At 50.6% G+C, this 24,891-nt stretch overlaps 1 protein-coding gene across 12 annotated transcripts in view; it reads right to left on the bottom strand.

Annotated features, from left to right (window-relative positions):
* Positions 1-24,891, bottom strand: part of DAB2 (DAB adaptor protein 2) — a 408,449-nt gene that overhangs the window by 116,551 nt on the left and 267,007 nt on the right. For all 12 annotated transcript variants that reach the window (XM_069627176.1, XM_069627172.1, XM_069627179.1 and 9 more), the window contains exon 6: positions 7,534-7,617. In XM_069627176.1, coding sequence (XP_069483277.1) covers positions 7,534-7,617 — 84 coding nt within the window. The remainder of the gene's footprint in view (positions 1-7,533; positions 7,618-24,891) is intronic.

Genomic DNA, 24,891 nt, shown 5'->3' on the forward strand with positions numbered 1-24,891 from the left:
CCTCTGTGTTCAGCCCCCAGGATGCAGGTTTAAATGCCAGTGGAGCACCCATTCTGACCTATATATAAATATATTGGAGCCCATACGTAATACGTTGGAACCAGGTATAAAATTGGCATTAAGCAGTCAGTGAGATTGTTTTCAACAGAGTTCCAAAAAGCAGGCAAAACATAAAAAAACACACATAAAAATCACACATTAGAGCGTCACACTAATAAATGTTAATATGTCCAATATTGATGAAACGTAATAACAATACGGAAAAAAGCTTTTTTGACTTAATTTGGGACGTTACCAAAATGTAGCAAACTCTAGTTTTAAGTCAACATGTCTAAAATAATGTTTCTTTTTGCAGGGCTACATGAGAGACTTATTGTTATGTGTTTGTGGCTGTGTAACCACATGTTGCTCTCTTTCAGCCTCTAGTTTATAGAATATAGTAAGATTCCAAGTGCAGTTAAAGCACATAGTTGTGTCTAAACTGGCGATAGATGGTTTAAGGGTTTCAGAATTGTGTTTAAAGTCAATATTCGAAACATATCTTCTGTTTTCTTGGTCACAAAATCAATCTCTTCCAGTGGTAGCTGGTGAATTTTTTAACTTAAATGGTGTACATGTATGCGTTGACTATGCATAAACTATAAAGTGCAGCGAGGAAGCCTGCACCAAGCCAGCAGTGTTTAGGTGGGTCCTTCCCCGAGAATACTTTTTAAATAATGGTTTAAAATAGTGCATTGTAAGTGGTTAATTATAATGTGCTTTATACCGAGAGGTTTCTAAGCACGGACCCGGGGATCGAACCTGTGTTGCTCTGTGTCATCTTGCGTCCAAGGCGAGCAGGTTGCCCCTGAGCTATCCTCCTGAGAACAACACTTTCTGTGAAAAATTCAGTAAAAAGCCACACAGTTTGCAATTGGTTTGTGTGGTAGAAACTCCCAATAGATGCAAGTCAGCAACAGTGCACAGGAGCATTTCCAACACATTTTCATGATGTCTTTGTCCACAAAATATGCCAGTTTATAAAACACGTTCATGCTGGCTGTACCCAAACATGCAGGTGGCACAAATATATGCTAGCTAGTGTAATGGAGGTGCTGAAATGAACATAAGGTACCAACAACTGAATGCAGTAGGAGGCAGCCCCCCACTTAATGCTAGGCAGAGAAATTTGTATAGAATGATTTAGTATTGTAAAAATGTGAAAATAGTATTCATAGTGGTAAAAGATATTAGTATTCTAAAGGGTGTCATGTTTATAAAGTCGAAAATGCATTTATCATGGTAGTAAGTGGGCAAGGTACAGAATGCATATTATAAAAAATTGAGTAGGAAAATGAACGCTTTTTCTATACACAGACAGAAAAGAACTCTGCCATTTATATAACTGACAATGCCTTTAACTGATAATGCTGGTAAATGGGTGAAAAAGACGCATTAATGAAGATATTCTGCAGAGTGTGTTAGCATGAGTTAGTCCTGAAGTTGAAACATTCAAGGCCACCGTGCCTTCAGAAGCCAGAGAAATGCACTGGAAACGGACAGTTAATTGGGCTGTGTCTGGAAATTTAGCTAAGGGAAACAGCGGCATGACCATATTTGGGGCAGTGCCACCAGGAAAAACCTAGGATGTGTGCCAGAATGTATTTCATTTTGAAGGTTTAAACAGATGAGAAATAATTGCCTCTTGCACAAGAATGTTCAAAAAAGAGTTTTGCCTGGACATGTTTAGAAAAGGTGGGGGTTTGAATCCTCTTTCTCTGACAGATATAAAAGGAAGGTCCGTTCTCAGAAAGAGAGCTGGAGTTCGTGTACTTGATAACTGCTGTTGTGTGCTCTGTGTCAGCCTGGCATGAAATAAAACCTGATGAACCTGACTCTGCCTCCTTGCCTGCTGTCTGATTACCTTTGCTGAAATGCCAGAGAGCTCCAGAGAGTGCCAGAGAGGCTCGGAGAGCTTCAGAGAGGGTCCCAGAGAGCAACAAAGGGTCCCAGAATGTCCAAGAGGGCCTGACAGAATGGGAGAGGTGAAAAAGAGCACAATTGAGGTCTTAGCACTTTGAGAACACTAGTATTACTATATAATGTCTCCCAGGCAGTAAAACTGCTATGCCACAGAAAGAAAGTACTGGACTGGCTATATCAACATAGGCCAGTGTTCCACATAATCGTACTTAATGCCATGATACATTAAGAAAGTATAAGCAGACTGGTGCCAATCTGCATATACTTTCTTAATGTTGTGTGGCCTTTATTACTTGACGTCAACCGTAAAGCAGACGTGATTCATGTTATTATGTGGCTAAACTAGTCTACATAGATGGTTCATACATTTTGCGGCACATGCGGCTTCTAAATTTAGGGGTGGGGGCTGGCACACACACTTCCATTCAACAGTTTCACCCTAGCTTTCACACAACATTCAAACAATGCATACATATAAACAAGCACACCAACATGCACAAATACATACATACACACATTGCATATAAAATCACTGACCATTGCTGCTTGCAACCTTCACATGCACCAGCGTAGCCAAGGAGGAATGGATGTCCCTCTCTGCAATGTAAACACACTGACTGACAGGAGAGGACTCCTCTCCTGTTAGTGTGTCTACTCTCCTAGTGTAATCATGAGAGGGGGAGAGGCCAGTCTTCCGATACCCCATTGCCCTTCATTTCTATGTGCTACATTTGCTGAGAAGCCGAAAGTGCTCTGCAGCAAACAAAGAAAATGTATATAGCGGGGTGCATGCCACTGCTCAGAGGCAGGCTGCACAGCCCCTTATGTAATTAAAGCACAGTGGTGGACTGCCATACTGGCCAATCAGGTGAAGGGGCGGCCTGCCACTCAGGTGATGAAGAGGCTCCTCCCACCCATAGTGCCGTCACTCATCTCTTTATAAAATATACTGCATATATTTTGGTTATAGGCCACATATAGCAGGATATATTTTCCTTGTATCTACTCTCTCTCTCTCTACATATATATATATATATATATAGGATTAAATTCAAAACCCTCTCCATTATCTACAAGGCTTTCTTGGGCCTGGGTCCAAAATACCTTCAGCTATCCCTCTGCAAATACCTCCCCTCTAGAGCTCTTTGCTCCTCTACCTCTAACTCCCTCAGGTTCAGTCGTTTTTCAAAGAAACGAGCTGGGGGTAGATCTCTGGCTTTGGCTGGGGCCTTCCTCTGGAACAGCCTTCCTGCCACTCTAAAACTTGAGGTAACCATCTCTGGTTCCATAAGCACCTCAAGACCTTCCCCTTTGCTTCTGCCTTCGCTCCCCCTCTCCCCTGCTGATCTGTTCTCTCTTGGCACTGTGCACCTGGCCACCCTCTGTCCTCCGGGCCCAGGTACATGCTCACCCTGCCACCCTCCCGCACTGCCTTCGGGCCACCCCTTGCACTGGGGTCTGTATCTGTACCCATACAGCCCCCCCTTATTCTTCCTGCACTTATCAGACCTACCCTATCTGCTGCCTTAAACCCAGAACTTGCCACTTGCTGGCTACACTACCACTGTTTGTTGCCTTTATTATTTATTTATTTATTATTTATCTGTTTCTCCTTTGCTCCACACTTTTCACTTCTCTCCCCTTCCATGCACTTTTCCCCTCCCCCTCTCCCATGCACTTGCGCATTCTCAATGTCACTGGGCCTAGTAAGATCGTTGTTTTGTTCTTCCCTGTTCCCCTCCCTTGCCTAGTCGCGCTCTGAAACACCTGTGTACGAGCGCGATAGAAATAAAATATCAGTATCAATATCAATACTTAGATGACACTTAGGTGAAGCAAAATGCTTTTGTATAAAATAAGGAACAAGTTAACATTGCCACATATTGCCTCTCATGATAGACCTCTGTGTTCACATCACTGAATTGTCATTGTGGGGGTTAAATGCAATGACTGGATTCCAATGGAATGCGACTCAGATTGGGATCTGCTAATGAGCAGGTGGATTCCATTGGGATCCATAATAAGTGCCACCTGCTTCGCGTATATGTTGACAGTGTTTTATTTTGTGGAGAGTAAAGAATAAACACGATTTTGACTTGCTTTCACTCTTTACTTTTACAGCCCACTTTGAGAGTGTTGAAAATTGCATGGGGGGGGGGGGGGTGACCAGCATGCAATTACCATTTTTTTACAAAATGACTCTCGTTTGGTTTCAATGCTTTTTTGAGCCACAGAAACGATTGTCCTGTTGCTAATAAGGAACTGTGTGGGCTGTCGGGCAAACAGTTCTCTGTTACAAAAATGCATTTAAATAATGTGTTCTTGCTTAGAGAAATTTTTTCCTGTCCTATCAGTGCATCATTGCTGACTTTTCTGCAATCAGACCCACATAGCATTAATTTTTACTTGCCATAGTAAATAAATCTAAAGAAAGAGTTGGAATCTTGTACTAGTAATCATAAAATAAATTAAACCAGTTAAGAATGCCTTGCAGGACTGCGGAATTAGCAAATGAATAATTGGATCAGTTGTTTAACTGTGCATTAACAATAATCATTGCCGAGCAATGGGGCTCTCAAAAAGTAAATCCAGGAATCCGGGTTAGCATGGATCTGGACCACAGGGCCACAGCTCATTTCGCATGCATAGTTCAACCCTTTACATGCTCTTCCCCCCAACCCCTATATTTTTCAATGGGTTTTTTAAGCAAAACATTTTCGTTTAAAAAAACCCTCGAAAAAATAGCTGTCAGTGAAAGAACAGTAAACGGCTAAGAGTGTGTTTCTTTGTTTTTTTAAAGAAAGAAATGTATCTTTGCTGCGTGGCCTGGCGCAACACAGTGCTGTCAACCCCAAAGTCTGCTTTCAATGTTGATGAGGACAGTCAACAACATTGAAAACTCACTTCGGGGATGACAGCACTGCACAGCTTAAGGCCACGCAGCAAAGGTACGTTTCTATTTCCACTCAGTATTTAAAAATGAAAATCATTCATAATGAGGCAATACTATGCTCGGTGGGCCAACCCTGTTGGTAACGGCACTGGGGTTAAGGTACTCTCGCTTCTCTCGAGCCCTTAACTTGCCCGGCGGCCCTTTGCTGACCTCCTCGGTTAATATCGCCTCATTATAGATTTGTTTTCCATTTTTAAATACTGAATGGAACGTAGCAGTAGCCCTGTTGTTCTTTCAAAGAAGAAATCACACAATAGGGTGCCTCTAGTTATGCAGGGTTCGTCCCGGCAACAGTATTATAACACAATAAAGGAAAAAGACCACAAGTTAAATTGACAGTAGCAACAATAATCACGCTATTCCAAGGTGGCCCTCGTGTGAGAACCAGTGCGGAATACAACAGGGGCTTCCCCAACTTTCAGAATGCATACAAAGAGGACAGAAGGATAGGATGAGGTTCTCCAACTACCTAAATTCCCTCTAGTGCTAGGTCGCGCTGGTGTGCCGCTTATCTAAAAGCAGACAGAATACAGAATGGAAGTTTACCAAAATTCTAGTATGCAACTGAAGGCAAATAATCTTTTCAGGCTGGGGCAATCTCCTGTTGAGAAAAAGCTGCAACCACACTGCGTAGGGAGCGCAATGTGGGACGTAGCAAGCAGTATTAAAAACAGTGTTAAAAAACACACACAATAGGTCAGTCTACTCGTGGTAACAATACAGTTTTAATGACCTGTAGACCACCCAATCTAATGTGTATTGGTGTTATAAAAGATAATCCAAGTTATCAATTTAGGCAAACAGGTTTGTAATAGCCAAGGGTGTTTTTATGAACATTCAAATTGTTCACACTAATGTTCTGTCATGAAACTGTTGAAGAAGACAAAGAAGGCTTGCTCACACTTGGGGGGACACCTCAGAGAAAGGTGCCCACTCAGTGTGGAAGCAAGAACATCTGATTCCTTTCAGTTCTTAGTCTACCGGTTTCAGTAGTATTTAAAAGTGGTATTTGAATAAATGTAACCACTTTCTTCCGGACAGTCTTCAGATCAATAAATGTACGTCAAGGATATTAAGGATGGATCTAGAATGGGTAAGATTTGGTTAGTAGAGGTCTTGATTGCAGCAATTCTGAGGGCCCTATTCTCATCCAGGTGTTAAGTACAGAAAAGGACGTTAAAAGGCTTAACAACCTTTTCTGAAGGTGGCGCATTCCTCCGAAGCCGGAAGGAAAGCGCCACTTTCGGTATACATGTGGCAGTTGCTGGTATGGGTTGGAAACCAACCTAGCAACCGCCACATTCATAAACTGGCTTCTTGGAAGCCTATTCTTGTGGCACTCCGCCAGTTTAATATGTGCGATAAACTAGCGCACATATATGGTACCCTTTTGGTGCCGTTAAACTGGAGGAGTGCCACAAGAAGCCTTGTCTGGTGTAAATGAGTGTTCATATGCACCCGTGTGTTGCATATGGACACTTTCATGTACACCAAAGCAAGTAGCTTCAACGTTACGTTGAAAGTTTTCATGTACAACACACAGGTGTATATGAACACTTTCATTTACACCAAACCTAGCAGCTTCAACGTTGCATATTGCAACATTTGGTGTAAATGAAAGTGTTCATATACACAGCACGGGTATATATGAACACTTTCATTTATACCAAAGCAAGAAGCTTCAAGGTTGCTTTAAATGAAAGTGTTCATGTACACCGCACGGGTGTATATGAACACTTTCCTATACACCAAAGTAAGCAGCTTCAACATCCTGCAATGTTGAAGCTGCTCATTTTGGTTTATAGAATGTGTTCATCTGTGTTCTCAGCAGCATTTTTGTAAAATAACAAATATGTCGTTATTTTACAAAAATGCTGCCGAGATTGGATTGCGCCCGTTAGAACTAAAAACAGACGCAATCCACACAGAGCACTGTCGTGCTCTACGAGGACGCCCAGGTCCACTTGAGAATACTAGTGGAGCCTGGGCGTCCTCTTTTGGCGCAGTGAATCGTGCTGTTTAGCACCTACACTGCGCCAAGTTGAGAATAGGGGCCTGCGAAGCATCTGGAATAAGTTGGCAGTCAGTATGATTTAGCAGTATACAAAGTGAATGTAGGTTGTGTTAAAATGTATAGTATATTGTCATGTAAGACCACATTAACATGCTTGTCCAACACATTATATAAGTGCATTAAGAATCTTGAGAAACTAAAATGATCTAAGGACATAGGAGAGTTAAATATTCAAAGTATTCAGAATGTCTTAATATGCACATTAAAAAGAATCTAACAGAGATGCAGTGGTGTAGATCACTATATGAGAACTGATAAGCGATCATTTGGAATGGTCCCTTTTAAAGAAAATACCAATAACACAAGAGTTAAAAGAGGAACACTAAAATAAATGTTAGGAAAACCGCTCCAATTGGACTAGTTAAGGAGGAGACAATCCTACTATGTGAGGTGTTGGACACTTACAACCATGAAAGAGCAGTAAGGGATGTGCCCCAGAGCAACGAGAAGACAATGATGAACCCTGCGTGTCCTTCCAGCTCTACCCCAAAATGAATCCCGGGCATTCTAAAAAGATGATCATTTCACTGTGGTATGAGCTTACCTTTTTCTTGTCTTCGTCCTCCTTTTTCTTGATGTTATAGATGACTTGAAATAGGTCCTTGAGATCAACAACTAAAGGCTCAGCCTATGGGAGAAACCATGTTATATTAGAAACCTCAAAAGCATGCAATGAAAAGAACTCACTATGATTCATGACAATTATATTTTTCACGCTGTCCCCGAGAGCAACAGTTAGACATACATCTATGGAAACGCTCATCTGGATGAATCAGCAAGAAGAACAGTGACCTTGAGCAGGCATTGAGTTGCAGCTATGCAGTGCCAGTCTTTAAGATGGCAGACATGCAGCTATGACCTGCCAGTCTTTAAGATTGCCGACATTCAAAGACCAAGTGCAGGGTTTACAGAAAAGAAATCATCAGCTCCTACATAAACAAAATATAAAACTAGCAATACACAATATTAAACTAGCAATGTGTGCAACTAATCTGGGAGTTAATAACTGAATGTAGTAAACATGTTGTCATGTACTGTAAACAACAGTGGCTTTAACCAACACTTGCTTTTCCCAGCCTTTTTCCCTGAGCAGCTTGAGAGGCAACAACGAAAGACATGGTCACACCATGCGTGTCTCAGACAAGACTGCAAATGTCAAAGACAAGAACTGTGCCACTTGTTAGAAAAGGGAATATTACCCCTTCTTTAGTCCTCACAACACTGACTCACTGTTGGAAAATGGGTCCAAGGGCAAGCCACCAGGCATTGTGCTGCATAAAGCATTGACATGAGTTGATTGTTGTATCTCATGGCAACATGTTATTTCTAGCAGCTAGCTTACACTGACGAAGGACAACATTCACGAATTTGATTAACATATTTTTGATTAACACTTTTGCATTTCCCAAATAGTTGTACTTAAGAAAGGATTGACACACCTGCAGTCCAGGAAGCTCCTGGAACTACATATTTTTCAGAACTAAATGTGTGGGCGTAATTCTAGAGGGGGCAAGGGTGTTGCCCCCCCAACTTTTCTGGCACGCCATTTTGTCTACTCATTTGGCAGGAGCTCCTTTTATTTAGACGTCATGGGCCCCCACATTTTCAACAAAGTTACTCCTCTGACTAAATGGCCATTTTGAGTTATCCCAGTTCTGTTTTTCACTCACTTTGGGGTATTTAGTGGCTATGTTTTGTGGCACCACACAAGCATATCATTAATGCTGACGAGCAATACGATTTTTCTAATATTCTTTTTACAAGCGATTGCATGATAATTGTCAGAAAATCTCAATGTATCTGGTTATTTTTAGAGTTAAAAAGGTGCAATACTTGAGGTCCGCAGTCTACAAAGAATGCCCACAATATGAAGAACTAGGTAACATTTAGGGGGTAATTCATAGAATTCAGCGCACAAGTGGCACACACGGCTGGCGCACAGTGTGCGCGTGCGAATCCCTGCGCCAGCCGCGTGCACCAAAATACATTTCCGCGCACAGCGTATTCATGGATTCCAGCCACCAAAACCAGCCGTGGTGCACAGTGGCGCAGCGACCCTGCAGCAGCACCAGTTACGCCCCCAAGAACGCCCCTTGCGCAGGGAAAAGCTATCAAAATCCCCAATCCAGCGCAAAGGGCTGCGCTAAGCCTGTACCAGCACGGCAAGCGGGGTACGTGTATCACTGGGGTGCGCAGGAAGTTCCTCACGTTATTTCAGCTGGGTACGTGTATTTCAGGGGTGCGCGGGAAGTTCCACACGCGATTCCATCAGGGTACGTGTACATCAGGGGTGCGCGGGGAGTTTCACACGTGAATTCAGCAGGGTACGTGTATATCAGGGGTGCGCTGGAAGTTCCACACGTGAATGTCCTGGGTACGTGTATTTCGGGGTGCGCGGATACTTACACACGTGAATTCAGCAGGGTACCTGTATTACTGGGGTGCGTGGGAAGTTTCACACGTGATTGGCCCTGTGCGAGCGTGGTACGTGTATTTCAGGGGTGCGCGGGAAGTTTCACACGCGATTCCATCAGGGTACGTGTATATCAGGGGTGCGCTGGAAGTTCCACACGCGAATGTCCTGGGTACGTGTATTTTGGGGATGTGCGGAAACTTACACACGTGAATTCAGCAGGGTACCTGTGTTACTGGGGTGCGCTGGAAGTTTCACACGCGGTTTGCCCTGTGCGAGCGTGGTACGTGTATTTCAGGGGTGCGCGGGAAGTTTCTCACGCGATTCCATCAGGGTACGTGTATATCAGGGGTGCGCTGGAAGTTCCACACACGAATGTCCTGAGTACGTGTATTTCGGGGTGCGCGGAAACTTACACACGTGAATTCAGCAGGGTACCTGTATTACTGGGGTGAGCGGGAAGTTTCACACGCGATTGGCCCTGTGCGAGCGTGGTACGTGTATTCCAGGGGTGCGCGGGAAGTTTCACACGCGATTCCATCAGGGTACGTGTATATCAGGGGTGCGCTGGAAGTTCCACACATGAATGTCCTGTGTACGTGTATTTCGGGGTGCGCGGAAACTTACACACATGATTTCAGCAGGGTACGTGTATTTCAGGGGTGCGCTGGAAGTTCCACACGCGAATGTCCTGGGTACGTGTATTTCGGGGTGCGCGGAAACTTACACACGTGAATTTAGCAGGGTACGTGTATTTCAGGGGTGCGCTGGAAGTTCCACATGCGAATGTCCTGGGTACGTGTATCTTGGGGTGCGTGGGAAGTTTCACATGCAATATCAGCAGGGTACGTGTATTTCAGGGGTTCCGTGGAGTACTACATGTGAATTGGCCGTGTGGGTCCTCCCAGGTGTTCGCTCCACAACCTCCACGGCCCCTGCAGGCAGCCCACACCACGGGGGACTAGCCTGCACCCCCACTCATGTCCCCCAGCACCCCCACCCCCCCAGCACTGTGGGGCACCCTCCAGCAGGCCCCCAACTAATGTCCCCCTGCACCCCCACCCCCAGCACTGTGGGGCACCCTCCACCAGGCCCCCACACATGTCCTCCTGCACCCACACCCCCCAGCACTGTGGGGCACCCTCCACCAGGCCGCAAATCATGTCCCCCTGCACCCCCACCCCCCAGCACTGTGGGGCACCCTCCACCAGGCCCCCACTCATGTCCAACTCATGTCCCCCTGCACCCCCACCCCCCAGCACTGTGGGGCACCCTCCACCAGGCCCCCACACATGTCCTCCTGCACCCACACCCCCCAGCACTGTGGGGCACCCTCCACCAGGCCGCAAATCATGTCCCCCTGCACCCCCACCCCCCAGCACTGTGGGGCACCCTCCACCAGGCCCCCACTCATGTCCAACTCATGTCCCCCTGCACCCCCACCCCCCAGCACTGTGGGGCACCCTCCACCAGGCCCCAACTCATGTCCCCCTGCACCCCCACCCCCCAGCACTGTGGGGCACCCTCCACCAGGCCCCCACTCATGTCCAACTCATGTCCCCCTGCACCCCCACCCCCCAGCACTGTGGGGCACCTGCCAGCAGGCCCCCACTCATGTCCAACTCATGTCCCCCTGCACCCCCACCCCCCAGCACTGTGGGGCACCTGCCAGCAGGCCCCCACTCATGTCCAACTCATGTCCCCCTGTTCCCCCACACCCCAGCACTGTGGGGCACCCTCCACCAGGCCCCAACTCATGCTCCCCTGCACCCCACCCCCCAGCACTGTGGGGCACCCTCCACCAGGCCCCAACTCATGTCCCCCTGCACCCCCACCCCCCAGCACTGTGGGGCACCCTCCACCAGGCCCCCACTCATGTCCAACTCATGTCCCCCTGCACCCCCACCCCCCAGCACTGTGGGGCACCTGCCAGCAGGCCCCCACTCATGTCCAACTCATGTCCCCCTGCGCCCCCACCCCCCAGCACTGTGGGGCACCTGCCAGCAGACCCCCACTCATGTCCAACTCATGTCCCACTGTTCCCCCACACCCCAGCACTGTGGGGCACCCTCCACCAGGCCCCAACTCATGCTCCCCTGCACCCCACCCCCCAGCACTGTGGGGAACCTGCCAGCAGGCCCCCACTCATGTCCAACTCATGTCCCCCTGCACCTGCACCCCCCAGCACTGTGGGGCACCCTCGACCAGGCCCCAACTCATGTCCCCCTGCACCCCCAACCCCCAGCACTGTGGGGCACCCTCCACCAGGCCCCCAACTCATGTCCCCCTGCACCCCCACCCCCCAGGACTGTGGGGCACCTGCCAGCAGGCCCCCACTCATGTCCAACTCATGTCCCCCTGCACCCCCACCCCCAGCACTGTGGGGTACCCTCCACCAGGCCCCAACTCATTTTCCCCTAAACCCCCACCCCCCAGCACTGTGGGGCACCTGCCAGCAGGCCCCCACTCATATCCAACTCATGTCCCCCTGCACCCCCACCCACCAGCGCTGTGGGGCACCTGCCAGCAGGCCCCCACTCATGTCCAACTCATGTCCCCCTGCACACCCACCCCCCAGCACTGTGGGGCACCCTCCACCAGGCCCCAACTCATGTTCCCCTGCACCCCCACCCCCCAGCACTGTGGGGCACCTGCCAGCAGGCCCCCATTCATGTCCAACTCATGTCCCCCTGCACCCCCACCCCCCAGCACTGTGGGGCACCTGCCAGCAGGCCCCCAACCATGTCCAACTCATGTCCCCCTGCACCCCCACCCCCCAGCACTGTGGGGCACCTGCCAGCAGGCCCCCACTCATGTCCAACTCATGTCCCCCTGTACCCCCAACCCCCAGCACTGTGGGGCACCCTCCACCAGGCCCCAACTCATGTTCCCCTGCACCCCCACCCCCCAGCACTGTGGGGCACCTGCCAGCAGGCCCCCACTCATGTCCAACTCATGTCCCCCTGCACCCCCACCCCCCAGCACTGTGGGGCACCTGCCAGCATGCCCCCACTCATGTCCCCCAGCCAACATGTCATCACAATCTAGATCCCTGGCCCCTATGGTCAGCCTCCAAATGCCAAACACCCACCCGATTATTGCATCCACCCACTTAGAAATGACAATAACATGATAAAACCCCAATTGCAAGTTTGCAAATGAACACATGTCCCTCACATACACCCAATGGGTGTCAGTGAATCTCAAAACCCATATCATGATATGCATGAAACCAATGAGATGATACTACACATTGAAGTTTGAACAAAAAATATGTATTAAAAGAAACATAAATTGAATCAAAAATAAACAAACAGAAATGGGAATTAAAAAAAATAAAAAGCAGCATGTCCGTGAAATAATGCAAAACCAAAAATTATAATCCAAAGGAAAGGTGTCCAAAGTCACAGTCCACAAAAGTAAATCCAATGGAAAATTATAATTGAAAGCCATTGCTCTCCATGGGTAAATTGTAAAAAAAAAAAGAAAATCCAACAGTCAACTATATACAGATAAACAAGCCAGGGTCCATGATCCCAACAGAAGAAATGAAACGTATCTAATAACACTACCTAATAAAAAAAAAAAACTATATACAAAAATGTGGCCCATTGTCCAAAAGGTAAAAAAAAAATGCAAAACCAAAGGAAACCTAACACTAACTGCAGAACTATTTACAAGGGCAGCGGGCTAGTCCGACGGCTCACTTTTGGATGTCCCGGGCCAGGGCATCATCGAACTCCTGCTCAATGTCCCGGAGGCGGTCCTCCTCCATGGCCCCGAGGGTCCGCAGGGCCGTCGACGTGTCCACCTCCAACCCCCTGCGGATTGCCTCGAGGCACTCGGCCCGCCTCAGGGCCCTCCGCATGGAGTTCTCCGCCCTGACCATAGTGAGCCGTGCCTCTTCCGCCCGCTGCCGCTCTGCATCTATGGCGTGGCCCAACCGCTGCCACACGGAAGACACTTCCCGTCCTGGGTCCTCCTGCCCTCCGGCCGATGCCTGCCCCTCCGATGTCGAAGTCCCCGAGCCATCATGGCTCCCACCACGTTGCTGCTGCTGCTGTGCCTCTGCCCGTGCACTGCCTCCTGCTGCCTGCACATCCTCCGCTGGCTGGGGTGCAGTCGTTGATGTGGCCACCCCTGCTGGACGTCCGACTCCCGACTGTGGCAGGGATGCCTCCTCCACCAGCCTGGCCGCACCGTCAGAGGCAGCTCCACAGGGCACCCAGGTGACTGATGGGTGGGAAGATGGCACGGAGGACGACTGGTGCATAGGGGGTTCAGTTGAGGAGGGGGGTCGTAGCAAGCCCCATTAAACGGAGGAATCCGGCCTGGGTGACCTGTCCCAGTAGGCCGACGCGGTCAATGAGCCATTCGAGATGACGTGCAGTCTCCTCATGAAAAGACTGCAGGTCACCTCGCATGGCCCTTTGACGCAACGCCACACCAGTCAGGAGAGGCTCAACCCGGACCCGGATAGCCACGTCCGCAGGCAGAGGAAGGCCAGTTGTCGTGAGCTCATCCCCTGCCTGAAAACGGGTCTGGACGTAGGCATCCCTGCTGGTGCAAGATGATTCAGGGACAGGATCAGGGACAGGATTGCACACAGGCAGCTCCGCGGCGGCCTGTGCTGCCTCCTGTCCCTGGTCCTGCACTGCACCACTAGCACCAGTGGAATCCCCACCTCCAGACCCCGTCTCTGTTGCTTGCACGGCCTCCTCCTCCACCAAACCCCCCACCAACCTGGATGACTCCGTGCCATCTTCCCCCTTTGGGCCCTGTGGGGTCCAGGCTGCCCCTTCTGCTGCCGAGGAGTCCAACTCCAACCTCCGCCTCTTGGACCTCCCCCCAGCAGCTGCGGCCTGGGACGCGGCACCGGACTCCTCACTCCCCGACGAGATCACAACCTGGGAGGGGAGCCGGGCCTTGCGTCTCTGGCTGGCGGTGGGATCCCCGCCGCTGTGTTCCACAGCACCTTCTCTGCCCTCTTCATCAGTTGACGCTGCAGACAGGGAGAAATAAAACACAGGCATCAGGGCACTGTACAATGGACACATACACACATGACAGTTGTACATGAGTGGCATTGGCAAACCTCAGACATGCCATCACAATCCCCAACACATGTCATTTCAACTTGCACACATGAGCCATACCACAGCCATATCGCAACTGCCAGCACCATCCATACACATACAACAGCATGAGCAGGCAATGGTGAGCCAGACATCACATGCAACACAGGGAGTGCACTACACATGTACACACACCACCACATTGCATGCATGTGTACACCTCTGCCAAGTGTCGCAGTGTTCAGATGGGCATCCATATCACATCTGCCAATCAGGCTTCCACATCCCGCTGTCACATGCATCCATGTTGCATCACTGTTGCACCCTTGTCAAATACACACACATGCACATGTACACAGTGCTGATTCATGCAGCTGAAAACAACATACATGCGTGACATCACAAACATGTCTACTTACATACACATTCAACCAAACATGTGTGCCCACACAACTGCATTTGGCATGCAAGCCTACACACACAAGCACCATCCATGTCTCACACATTACAGCCCTCGCAACCTGCACACTACTGAAACATCACCACACGCACAGCTTACAATCAGGATGCATGTACACTTACCGCTCGACTCCAGACGGGTCTGCCTCTCATGGACCTGGACGTAGAGCGCTGGGGATATGCGTTCCAGGAACCTCATCTGATCTTCCGACAAGTGGCCCCGGCGCCCCTTAGCATCCGCTGCCTTCAAGAGGCGCCGGGCCTTGTTCAGGGTCCTGGACCTGAAGTCCTCCCAGCGCTTCTTGACATGTTGGAAGTCGTGGACTGCCACCCCCTCCACGTTGATGGCATTCACGATGTCCGTCCAGATCCGAGTCCGTCCTTCCTTGTCGGCGCGGGAACTTCCGAAGAGGGCATCATACTGCCCCAGGACTTGCTCCACCAGGACACCAACTTCCCTGGCACTGAAGCTGGTGCCCCTCTGCCTCTCTGGCCGGGGGTTGTCAGTGGTGCCAGATGTTGCAGTGCCCGACATGACAACCCCAGAGGCAGGAGTGGGTGGGCAACTGGGTCCTGGGGCTGGGCTGTGGAGCGATGGAATCCCAGTCGGGAGTCTTCGGTTCCAGCAGGGGTGGTCACAGCAACAGCACCCCTGGCTGATGTGCAGGCAGCAAATGGCAGGGCACGTGGGCAGCAGCAGATGGCAGGTGGGAGCGTGCTCAGGACTCTGGGGGGCAGTAATTCGGCCTTCTGGGCAGGAGCGTGGTCTTCCGTGTGCTTACGCGTGGCCAGCTTGATACGGAGTGATTTGGCACGTGAAAATTCTGCACGTCAGCGTGCAATTTGAGGAAAGGCCCTTAGCGCGTAAGCGCGTCTGCACGCATACGCAATTTCATTGGACAGAAGGCACTTCAAGCGCAAGCGCCCCTGTGACGTGACGCGCGCAGGCGTGCATGGGCGTTTCAGCGTGCGTGAAAAACTGCACGTCCGCATGTAATCCGAGGAAAGGGCCCATGCGCGAAGTGACGTGACACGTGCGGGCGTTTCCCTCAGCACGGGTTAAAGGTGAGCGGGGCCAACAGTTCGCTGTATGTGCCTTTCATGGAGACCGACGTGTGTTGCTGCTTCGTGTTGTTTCGCGCGCCATCACAACTTCACAGCTATCAAGGACGTATCTCTTCTGTTGGCGGGGGTATTGGCTACGCGTGTTTTTCTGCATCGCGCTAGTCAGACGGTGAGTCGCACACGCTCTTTTTCCCACTGTGAGTGCCCCTGTGTATCGCACCCATTTTCGATGACATAGTAGCCTGCGTGTCCCACGCGTACGCGTTATTCGTGTTACTGGGTGCCACCGCGTACTGCGGGAGGTTGAATCCACACACGTAGGCTGCAGGGTTGCGTGCACTGTTTTACTGCAGTTTTGGGGTGCCTGAGCGTTGAATGACCCGTCACTACATCACCGGGGTCACATACAGCCTTGCAGGTGCAGGGGGGCTGTTAACATCTTGCTTCCCACCCCCTTCACCCCAATTGCCCAGGTCAATTGTGGTGTACACCTCCCATTGGCACTACTCCATCTGTGCCGGCACTACTACATCTGTGCCGGCACTACTACATCTGTGCCATGGTTGGGAGGCCACCAAAGGTGAGGGGCGCCTCAGCTGGGCGTACTCCTCGTGGCGGGCGTGGTCGGGGACGTGGCCGAGGTGACCAGGGAGTAGGGGGACTCCAGGGTGTCCAGGGCGGCCACAGAGGGGGAAGAGGCAGGGGTGCACCACTTGAGCACAATGTTGTGCCATGTGTCGGTGCAGTCACGCCACTACCCCCTGTGGTTCCGGGGGATGCAGCTTCTGCATCTGGCACTTGTGCCCATGTGACCCGGCAGTCCGTTCCATCGACTGCCACGGGCCCAAGGGTAGTGGTAGCTGCAGGTGCAGCTGTGGACACTGCCACCCAAGCTCAGGGTCTGCCAGCGCAGGCTGCGTTGGCACTTGAGGAGCCCTTGGTAGATCTCCAACAGGCCAGGAGGGAAACCATAGGGGCAGGCCGGGCTGCTCAGACCAAGACACGTGTCCCTGGGGCAGTTATGTCATCTGCTGCCCCGAACAGCCGGGTGTTGGCAAGTGCAGGGGCAGATGCACCCAACAACACCCCGGTTGTGAGTCTGCCAACCAGGACCGTTGCGGTCAATGACCCTGCCACAGTTGATGTTGCTGCGCAGGGTCCATTAGAGGGCACCCAGCTGCCACTGACACAAGTCAGGCCTTTGGTCGTCCCTCCACCTGCCACTCCCTTGGCTCAATCCACCGAACCCACTGGCCATACTGGTCAGGGCGGCATTAGCCAGCCAGGGTCTGAGCCACAGTCCAAGAGGAGGAAGGTTGCACCTGCAGCACAGGCTGGGACCCCACACACAGCCACGACCTCCTGCATGTCGAGGAAGAAGCCTTTCTGCAAGCAGGAACTGGACTTCCTCGTGGGCTACGTGCGGGGCCACAGCTGTGACATGCTAGTGGGTGCCAATAGTCAGACTACGGCTGCCCAACGTGACACCCACTGGAAGCATGTTGCAGAACATGTCAGTTCATTCAGCCATGAGGTGGGCACGGCGCAAGAGTGCTAAAAACGTTGGAATGAAATCAAACGCAGCACTAAGGCTAAGCATGCCTCTAATTACAACTTGACTCTGGTGACTGGCGGTGGGCCTGCACCAGAGGAGGAAGAGCTCACTCCGCATGAGGCACTCATTGCGGAGTTCATACCACCTGAATTGGTCGAAGGAGTGGGAGAGATGCTGGACTTTGATGCCCAGTCCAGTGAGTGTTGATGCGCGTTTGTTGAGGACGTGTGTGTTTCACTTGTGGGATGTGTTGTGCATGATTGCCACTACATGTGACGTGTACATGGTTCTGATGTGTAAGTAATGCAATGCTTCCGTGATGCATGTCTCCTCTGCCTGCATGCGGGGACTCCATGTAGGCATGCTCCCTTGCCCCTCCTCTGCCACTCTGCACCCCATTTCCACCTTTGCACTGGTCTGCTTCAATCTTGCCAATTTGTACTTTCTTGTTCATGCGTCCTGTGTAGATGCCAACTTCCAGCATAGAATCTGCCAGAAATATGCCGTGTGGTACAGCCTTAGTACTTGATGCAGGGTATCTCACTTGTACTGTGCATAGGTCAGATGTCCCGCAGGGACATGAGTGCCCATTCATGCTCCTTGTGCATTGCACGCATGCCCCTATGTGTCCTTGACTGGATGATCACTGTAATACAAGTCCTTGGTTACATACATTGCAAGGCATCTCATCAGCCTTCCCATGTCAACTGTGGCTCAGTACTGCGTTGCACACATGTTTAGGGTCTGACAATCTGTGTGGGTCACAGGCCTCAGCCTGTTCAATGGCCAATGACTCTGTCCAACTGTTGTTGTGTCTTCTTCACACGTGGGCGGCCTCCACTCCAGAGTTTTCATCATGTGTCCTGCTTACTGTCCCATCATCATTTGCAGTGTTGTCACTTGAATCACATTAAGCTGTTGATGCCAGTCAACACTGCCTGTCAATACACAGGTGTATGGTCAGCCTTTTGATACCATGCTAGGCATCCCTGCTTTGGTACTGGGGTGGAGGCGTGCTTGGCTTCTAGATATGGTACACATTGAATGCACAATGCACGTGATGCCGGAATTTGACCTTGCACTGCCTTCACATTTCCTGACACACACCATGGAGTCCTTGTACATGTAGGTAGTGAGTGGCGTACACATTTTCTGCACTGCATAGACCCACTTCCATGGAAACTGCCACCTTTCAACAGGTCTGATCACAGAAGCATTTCAAAGTTGACCCAGCATGCATGCCAGGTTATATGTTGTGTGTCACATGTCTGCCTGATGCGTTTGCTGTCGGTGTGTGTGTGTGTGTTGTGTGCTTCTGACATGTGTAGTGACCTTTTTTCTCTCTATTTTTCAGGTGATGACGCAATGGAGGCGGATGATGGTGTTGTCATGCCAGACACAGGGTTGTTACCACTACATCAACCCGGCACAAGTGGGGGTCGTGGGGTGGTAGGCCACGAAAACCCCCAAGTGCTACAGTCCATCTTGTCTCTGGCTGCCTATGAGTCCAGCCTTGATGACGACTCTGACGTCCATGTTGTGTTGGATGAGCATCAAGTCCATGTGTCAGGGGTGAGTGATTCTGATGTGGACACTCCTCTGTCTGCGACACCTGCACTGAGGGATCAGACATTCTTGGTTTCTCCGCCCGTGGTGGATCGGGACGCAGGGTCAACCTCCACACCAGTCACTGATGTGCCTGGGACATCACGTCGACGGGGGCATGTAGTCGTGCAGCCGCGGGCGGTGCCAACACAGCGAGGACCCCCGGTCCTTGGGTCTCGTAGGGGTCAAGCCTGGCAACGCGGTCGCTGCGTGCAACCGCAGTATATTGAGTGGGAGCAAGACATGACTGCCAATTCAGAACGGCAGGGGGCAGCAATGGAGAACATCGCTGAGAGCATGGAGCGTGTGGCCCGATCTGTGCTCCCCCTGCTAGGCAGTTGCTTCTCCAGCAGGAGGCGGCACGGTCCACGGCCCGCTCGCTCAGGCTGGGCATGGCGGCCTCAGACAGGGCACGCCAGGCTGAAATGTCGTCTCTCCGTCAAGCAATTGCTGCTCACGCAGAGGCGCACATGGATGCCCTGAGGGAGGAGTATGCTTCCCTCAAATCCACTCTGGGTGTCCTTATGATGTCCCAGAGGCAGCGGGCAGAGGAGAGGTTTGCACAGCTTGAGCGTACCATCTCGGCTGAGCTACAGGCTTGCCGGGAGGTGCAGCGGTTGTCCAGCCAGGCCTTGCAGGAGGAACTCCATGTTACACGTGCTACCTTGCAAGAGGAAGCACGTGTATCATGTGAGGTTCTGCATGCAGACCTACGTCACATCGCCACACAGAACCAGGCTCACCCATCCGGCAGACTTGCTGCCGACGAGGGGCAAGCTGTGGCTAGGCGTGGCCAGGCTACTGTGCCACGTCCTCCTTTCCAGGATGAGCCAGACTCGGAAGACCATCTATCTCCCACATAGGTCGGGCTGTGCAGGCGTTGAGCCCGTGGAGGTTTTTTTTTTGGCTCAGCTTCATCGCATGTGGCTGTTGAGCAGCACCCTGTACCTCCCCCCTCCTGGGTGCCTCCCCTCCCCCCGGGTCGTATGTGGCCATTTTTGATTTTTGTTTTAGTTTAGTTAGTTAAGTTTCTGTTTGATAGTTAGTTTAATTAGGTAATGTAGGTTTTCCATAGTTAGTGTAATTAGTTAATATAGTTTAAAATTGTTTGTCTATTGTGCTTTCATGTGACGGTGCGGTACTTTGTGGCTTTTGAAGGCATCCACTGTCTGTTCCAGCTGGGCCCTTCAGGCTTGTCTTGTGTATGTGTTTGCTGCTTGGGGTCCTTGACTCACATATGGCACTCCTGCCTCCCTTATCCATGGGCTCGCAAGGATGGTTCGGTGTGACAGCCTATTACACAAGGGCTTTGGACTGTCATATCTGTGGCATGTCTGGTGCTGTGTGACTTGTGTTGACACCCCTAGTGGGGATGATTTCGGTGTTATTGTCCACTGTTCAGCTTTTGCTAGATGGGGTGTTTCATGATTAATGTGTACATTCAATGCTATGCATTGTGTAGTATGTTTCTTATCTTTACTGTACACGTGCTTGTTGCAATTCATGCTGTAGATATTGTGTTCCACACTTTGGATGTGAAAGACGGACTGATGGTGTGATTTCTGATGTAACCTTCTGACATGGTCAAGTAATGAGATGCCTGAAGAGACACACACAGATGACTTTAAAGCATTAATCATGTGTTTCATGCCCTTTCTGCAGGGGGATGAGCCTCCAGAGCACCTTTGCCAGCAGATATGGCCCATTGGACGTCGGAATTCTGGACACGTTTGTTGGTGCCCACATGCGTGCACAAGCAGAGGCACAGGGATTGCAGACCTACATCCTAGAAGTGCTGACGTGTTCCAAGGAACTCCAGGCAAGGTGAGCAGCACAGGGGGGCCACAACACAGCAAAGCTTGCACCAGGCGAGTTGCACATGCAGTCTTAGTCACAGCACTGAGGGTGAGCTTGGACGAATATTGGTGTTGAAGCACACAATGCAGCTCAGATGTGTTGGTGGACTGATGGCTGTTGATTGTAAGGTTGTCTGGGACACCTGCAGGGGCAGTGGCACATACCCTCTGGTACACCAAGGTCCATTGAGGCACTTGTATCAACCATGTAGCCTTCGAAGACATGGAAAGGTGCAGCTCACAGGGACATACAGCAAGGGACATACTCGGGTGCAGTGCATTTCATTTCCATGTACATTTTGATAAATGCACTGCCAACTTTGTTTCGGTCATGGTGGAACACAACTTGCTGTAAAGTCATGCCTTGCTATATGGGTCTCTCTGCTTACCCAGGGAGCATTGCATGTTGTGTGAATTGTAACACATTGGTGTTCCATTTGCCATGCACCCACCGGCGGCTGACTTACTGCATTGACTGTGTATGACCCATCACAGGGGTAATGTTATATATGGGTACGAAGCATCTACACCAGATTGTCTGTTTGTAGAGTAGTTTGTTGCTATGGGGCATGTTTGGTGGTGTGTTTTTGTGTAATGGGCACGTACAGGTTATTGACTGTGGCTCTCTTTGCAGCATTGCAGTGCTCCTGTAACCGGACCGGAGAGTGCGCAGGCAGGAGGCCAGCACTCAAACCAGAGCTAAGTGTCTTGTTGTTTTTCTTTCAAACTGCTCTGCATAAGCTTGCTGGGGGGTGCACTAATGCATGGATGAATGTGTAATTCAATTTGGTATGTTTTTTTTCCCCTAATCACCCGGAATCCTATCCAATTTTAAACCCTGTTCCATCTACCCGGTGTTCCTGCTTCCTGTACCTATCCAAGCAACGTTCCCTAACCCTCTTTCCCCGCTGGGGTTGTGGTTGCCTGTGTATGCCCCAAACTTGCAGGTGCCAAAACCCTAGAGGGGGTGGTTGGTTCGTGCCACTCCTAAGCCTGGACTACAGAAGGCCATGACAATTATGTCCAAGTTTGTTTGGATTGTGTATGTGTTCATGCAGGTAGTACATTTTCGTGCATTCACTACTTTCATGTGTCATTCCTCCTCCCCTCTCCTGCCACTCATTCCAGTTATCCAGTGTGCCAACACCTGTCCCGACTGCATATCCCTGACCCTCCTTCCCCACCAGGGTCTCAGAGGCCTGTGTGAGTTTGACCTTGCAGGCACCCGGGACACGGTGGGGGTGGTTGTTTCGTGACACTCCCGCGCCTGTACACGGGACCTGTGACAGTACACATCCGTTCATGGTGCATCATTCTATGCTATGTACCACACATGGTTCACATCCTGTTGTGACATTGTTTTACTGTGCTACCTTGGTTGTCACATCATTGTGGTAGTACTTGGCCTTTGTGAGGTACTGCTACGTCAGGTCATCTACTGGAGGGTGTTCTGGTTCGTTTTTCTGGCTTGGATTTTGTGGTTTTGCAAATGAGTGTGGACTCTGAGGGTGCAGGCACCTTTTTACACACAAGGTGGGAGATGGTGACGAAGGGGAAAGGTGATCCTGTGGCCAGGTGAAATTGAGGGTTGAAGGCGCCATGACCCAGGTGCAGTTGTTCAGTGGGTCATGGTCATTTGTGAGGGAGGGGGGGGGGTTGTTGATAGTTGCCTTGCCCTGCAGTGTGATGGGAACCCTGACATTGTAATGGTGGTATCCTATGTACATGTTGTGTTCTGCTGATCAATGCCTGTTCATGTGTTGTGTTTACCTTTCAGGTGCGAGGGGATAGTTGTGGTTTGACATGCTGGGGTGTACACATGGTGAATGTTCACATGTGATGTGTAGAGGACACTGATGGTCACTTGATTGCACATGCATATGTTGAGTCCTTGCTGACCCGCACACTCGCACTATGATGCACTACATGTACAACCACCCTTCGATATCCACATGTACACTCTGTTTGCCTTCTGCTTCCCACTGTGTCCCTGCAGCACATGTTCTGTGACCAATTATGGATCCTGTACATGCCTAATTTGCTTTTTGATGTGGTCTGTCGCTTAGATGTGATGCTCAGGGTGTGCATCACACACAATGGCTGTTCACTGTGCTGTGCGCTGAGCAGTGTGTTGCAGGAGTTGGACACAGCACACAGAAGCTGCAGTGTTGATTTTGCAATGCACAATGTGCATGTAGACAGGCATTCATTGTTATGTTACGTCTACAACTCTTGTAATGCATTTGGAAATTACTTATTTTGGGTGGGAGGTTGTTGGTCAGTCATTTCATCTGATTCCATGTCAGGCATCATTGTCTGATGCCACTGTACATTTTGGATATGGCAATGTGTACCTTATTGTTACTGTGTTGGTGTATGGGTATTGCTTGCCATGTCATGTTGTGGTTTGGGAGGGTTTCAGTGACATAACAGTGATGGCCATGGCCTGTTTTGCAGGTGTGTGTGATTCACACCTTGCATGTCAGGGTCATCCGCTTCTCAAAGCAACTAGCTGGGGGTAGATCTCTCTCCGCGGCAGGGGCCTCCCTCTGGAACAGCCTTCCTGCCTCACTGGAACTTGAGGAGAACCATCTCCGGTTCGGGAAGCACCTCAAGACCTTCCTCTTTGCTTCTGCTTTCTCTCTGCCTCTCCCTTGCAAAATTCTTCACTGGAACTGCACTGGATCTGCAACTGGGCCACTCTCACCGACCTCGGTCCCTGGCCCAGCCACTCTCCACTTGCACTGCCTCCCTGGCAACCCCTGCACTGCGGGACTGTCTCTCTATCCCTACAGCCCCCCCTTCCCAGCACCTGTCTGCACTTACCTCTGCAGTAGCCACCAGCCGGCCTATGTATTTGTTTTTTAGTCTACTTACCCTGTACTGCATTCCCCCCCTCCCCTTCCCCTTGCACTTTTCCCTTCCCCCTACCCCTGCACTTGCACAATCTAAATGACACCTGGCCTAGTAGTATCGTTGTCTGTCTTCCCTTGTTCCCCCCTCCCTGCCTCATCGCACCTTGAAATACTTGTGTATAGGCCATATCATGTCATGTCATATGTGTGCCTTTTGGTCACACAGAATAGCTTGTGTTTAAGTAGCTAGAGATGCAGACAATGTGGCACTTCCATGGCAACTATCTCAGGGTGGTAGGGTTGTGACAGTTGACTGTCTCTTTGTCATCATCGATTGTCACCTGGTATGTGCCAGGCTTGTGTGCACTCCGCAGGGGTGGGAGTTTAGGTGAAAAATGTGGCCACAAGCTGGGTCCGGGCTTCCTCGCCACGTGCCCTGTCCCCTGCCATGGGCAGCGCCTGTGGTTGGGGATGTGGGGGCACGACCATGTCCACCAGTACGCCCTGCCGTGTTGCAACATTGTGCAGGACACATGCTGCCACAATGATCCTGCACACTACTGGGGGTGCATAGAGTAGCTGCCCGCCAGAGCGGTCAAGGGAGCGGAAACGTGACTTGAGCACTCCAAATGTGCGCTCCACTATGGCCCTGGTTGCAATATGGGCGGCGTTGTATCTTACCTGGGGTGGTGTGGTGAGGTTCCGGAGGCGTCATCATGTGGTTGCTCAGAGGGTAGGCACTGTCCCCTTGGGAGGTGTAAATGGTTGTGATTATTGGGGTTTGTGTATTTGTGTGTGTGTGTGTGACATGCATGCATGTGCAAGGGCATTTGTACTCACCTAGGAGCCAGGTGTCGCCATGCTGCCCAGCTTCCAGGGCCCGGCTCAGGGCGGACATTCTGTATATGAAACTGTCATGGGTGGAGCCAGGGTAGTTTGCATAGACAGAGGTGATGATTCCCTTTGCATCGCATACCACCTGTACATTGATGGAATGCCAGTGCTTGCGGTTTCGGTAG

The sequence above is a fragment of the Ambystoma mexicanum genome, chromosome 6p (genome assembly GCF_040938575.1).
Source record: "Ambystoma mexicanum isolate Mex_15411 chromosome 6p, UKY_AmexF1_1, whole genome shotgun sequence".
Lineage (NCBI taxonomy): Eukaryota > Metazoa > Chordata > Amphibia > Caudata > Ambystomatidae > Ambystoma > Ambystoma mexicanum.